Here is a 2,181-nt window from a genome sequence, read left to right on the forward strand (position 1 = left end):
CAACAACAGCAGAGGCAGAACCAGCAAGAGCAAGCCGAACTGAACCCACCTCCGAGGCAAGCCACCTTGAGGGATGAAGATGCTCAGAATAGGCTGTTCCAGAACAAGGGTACAGGCTTTGGAGGATCGAATTTCCAACAAAAACCTCAGCCAACAACTTCGCGCAAGGGTATCAACCGTTTGCACCGCAGGCAGCAGTCTCACAGGAGAGCAAACTGGAACAAATGATGCATGCTCTGATGGAGAACCAGAAGAAAAATGCCACTGAGGTGACTGTCAAGATCGACAACATGTATTCTGAGCTGAATGGGAGAATCGAATCGTTAAACTCTCACATGAGAGTGTTGGAAAACCAAGTGGCACAATCGGCAGCTAGAGTCAAGGCACCTCCAGGAACACTTCCAGGAAAGAACGAGGCTAATCCAAAAGAATATGTGAATGTCGTCACCCTTCGAAGCGGCAAGGAGCTTCCGAAACCACAACAGAAAGCAGGGAATGACCGATCCAGCGGCGGGACTGACCAGTCTAAAACACAAAATCAGGAAGGCAACCATGACAAAGTTCTCAACAACATTCCTGATGATGTTGTTAAACATGGATCAACAGTTCCTGAGGAAAAACAACCCAGCGGACTGCAACAACCCTATGCACCCAGACTACCTTTCCCTACTCGCCGTAAATCAAAGATTCAGGAGCGAGAGTATGAGAAGCTGAAGTCAGTAGTAGGAGAGCTTCAGGTTAGACTTCCTTTCATCGAAGCAGTAAGGATGGTTCCAGCTCTTAAGAAGTATATGAAGGAAATTTTAACGGACAAGCTCAGTCTGGAGAAAGGAGTGATGTACCTCACACAAGAGTGCAGTTCTATGCTCCAAAATCGAATGCCTGAAAACTGTGGGGATACGAGACCATTTACCTTGCCTTGCACGATAGGAGATCTCAAGTTCAGCAAATGCCTCTGCGATATGGGAGCGAGCGTGAGCCTTATGCCACTCAGTGTTGCGACACGACTTGGCCTCTACACCTTCAAACCGACCCAAGTCACCCTCGTCCTTGATGATCGTTCCACTCGACGCCCAGAAGGAGTGTTGGAGAACCTACCAGTGCAAATTGGGAACTGCTACATTCCTACTGATTTCATAGTTCTGAAGCTTGACAAGGAATCCCAAGAACCGATTCTACTTGGAAGACCTTTCTTGGCCACGGCTGGTGCGATGATAAACGTCAAGGAGGGAAAGATTGATTTACACATGGATGATCTGATTTTGGGATTCAATTTGGAGAAAGCAGCCAAGAAACCTACGATTGATGGTCAAACTTTCTGGGTTGATACAATAGGTGAAATAGCTGATGAGATCTATGATGAAGTGTGTACAAGTGATCATTTGGCTGTAGCACTCACCAAGACGGAACCAGAGCTGGGATATCTCTCTGAGAAGACTGAGAACTTGGCCAGAACACTCGATGCTGCAGCAGTTCTGAAACATGAAGTCCTATTCATCAACCTGTAACCTGGACTGACTGATCCGGAAACTGGAATGACTGATCCAACTCCTCCTGTGGAAGCATCCGATAAAGGCGATGGATTGACCATTCCAAGCGACAGATCAGCTGACCTCGAAATTTGCCCTGGGACAAAATCAAATCAGGAGGATTGGAGCGAACTCAAAGCTCCGAAGTTGGACTTAAAGCCACTCCCAGAAGGGCTAAGGTACGCGTATCTCGGACATAACTCCACATACCCGGTTATCATTAACTCTAACCTAAACAATGTTGAAACTGCACTCTTGCTCTGCGAGTTAAGAAAACATAGGAAGGCTTTGGGCTATTCCTTAGATGACATTTCATNACAGAAAAGGAATTACTCGCCATAGTCTTTGCCTTTGAAAAATTCAGATCCTATCTGGTTGGATCCAAGGTTATTGTACACACAGATCACGCCGCACTGCGCTACTTGTTAACTAAGAAAGATGCTTNGAAGGAGATCCTCAAACTGTTGGGAGCCGGAGTTATTTTCCCAATCTCTTACAGCACTTGGGTGAGCCCAGTCCATGTAGTGCCGAAGAAAGGAGGGGTGACAGTAGTTGTNAGTTCGATCTTGAGATAAGGGACAAGAAGGGGATTGAGAATGGGGTTGCAGACCACCTTTCTAGGCTGAGAATCGATGAAGAGCCTTTTCTTTAC

The 2,181-nt window shown here is 46.6% G+C and overlaps 1 protein-coding gene across 1 annotated transcript; it reads left to right on the plus strand.

Annotated features, from left to right (window-relative positions):
* Positions 228-1,508, plus strand: LOC104759844. The gene has a single exon (XM_010482724.1). It carries the CDS (start codon positions 228-230, stop codon positions 1,506-1,508), a length of 1,281 nt encoding a protein of 426 aa, XP_010481026.1.

This window comes from Camelina sativa, chromosome 17, assembly GCF_000633955.1.
Source record: "Camelina sativa cultivar DH55 chromosome 17, Cs, whole genome shotgun sequence".
NCBI classification, from domain to species: Eukaryota; Viridiplantae; Streptophyta; class Magnoliopsida; order Brassicales; family Brassicaceae; genus Camelina; species Camelina sativa.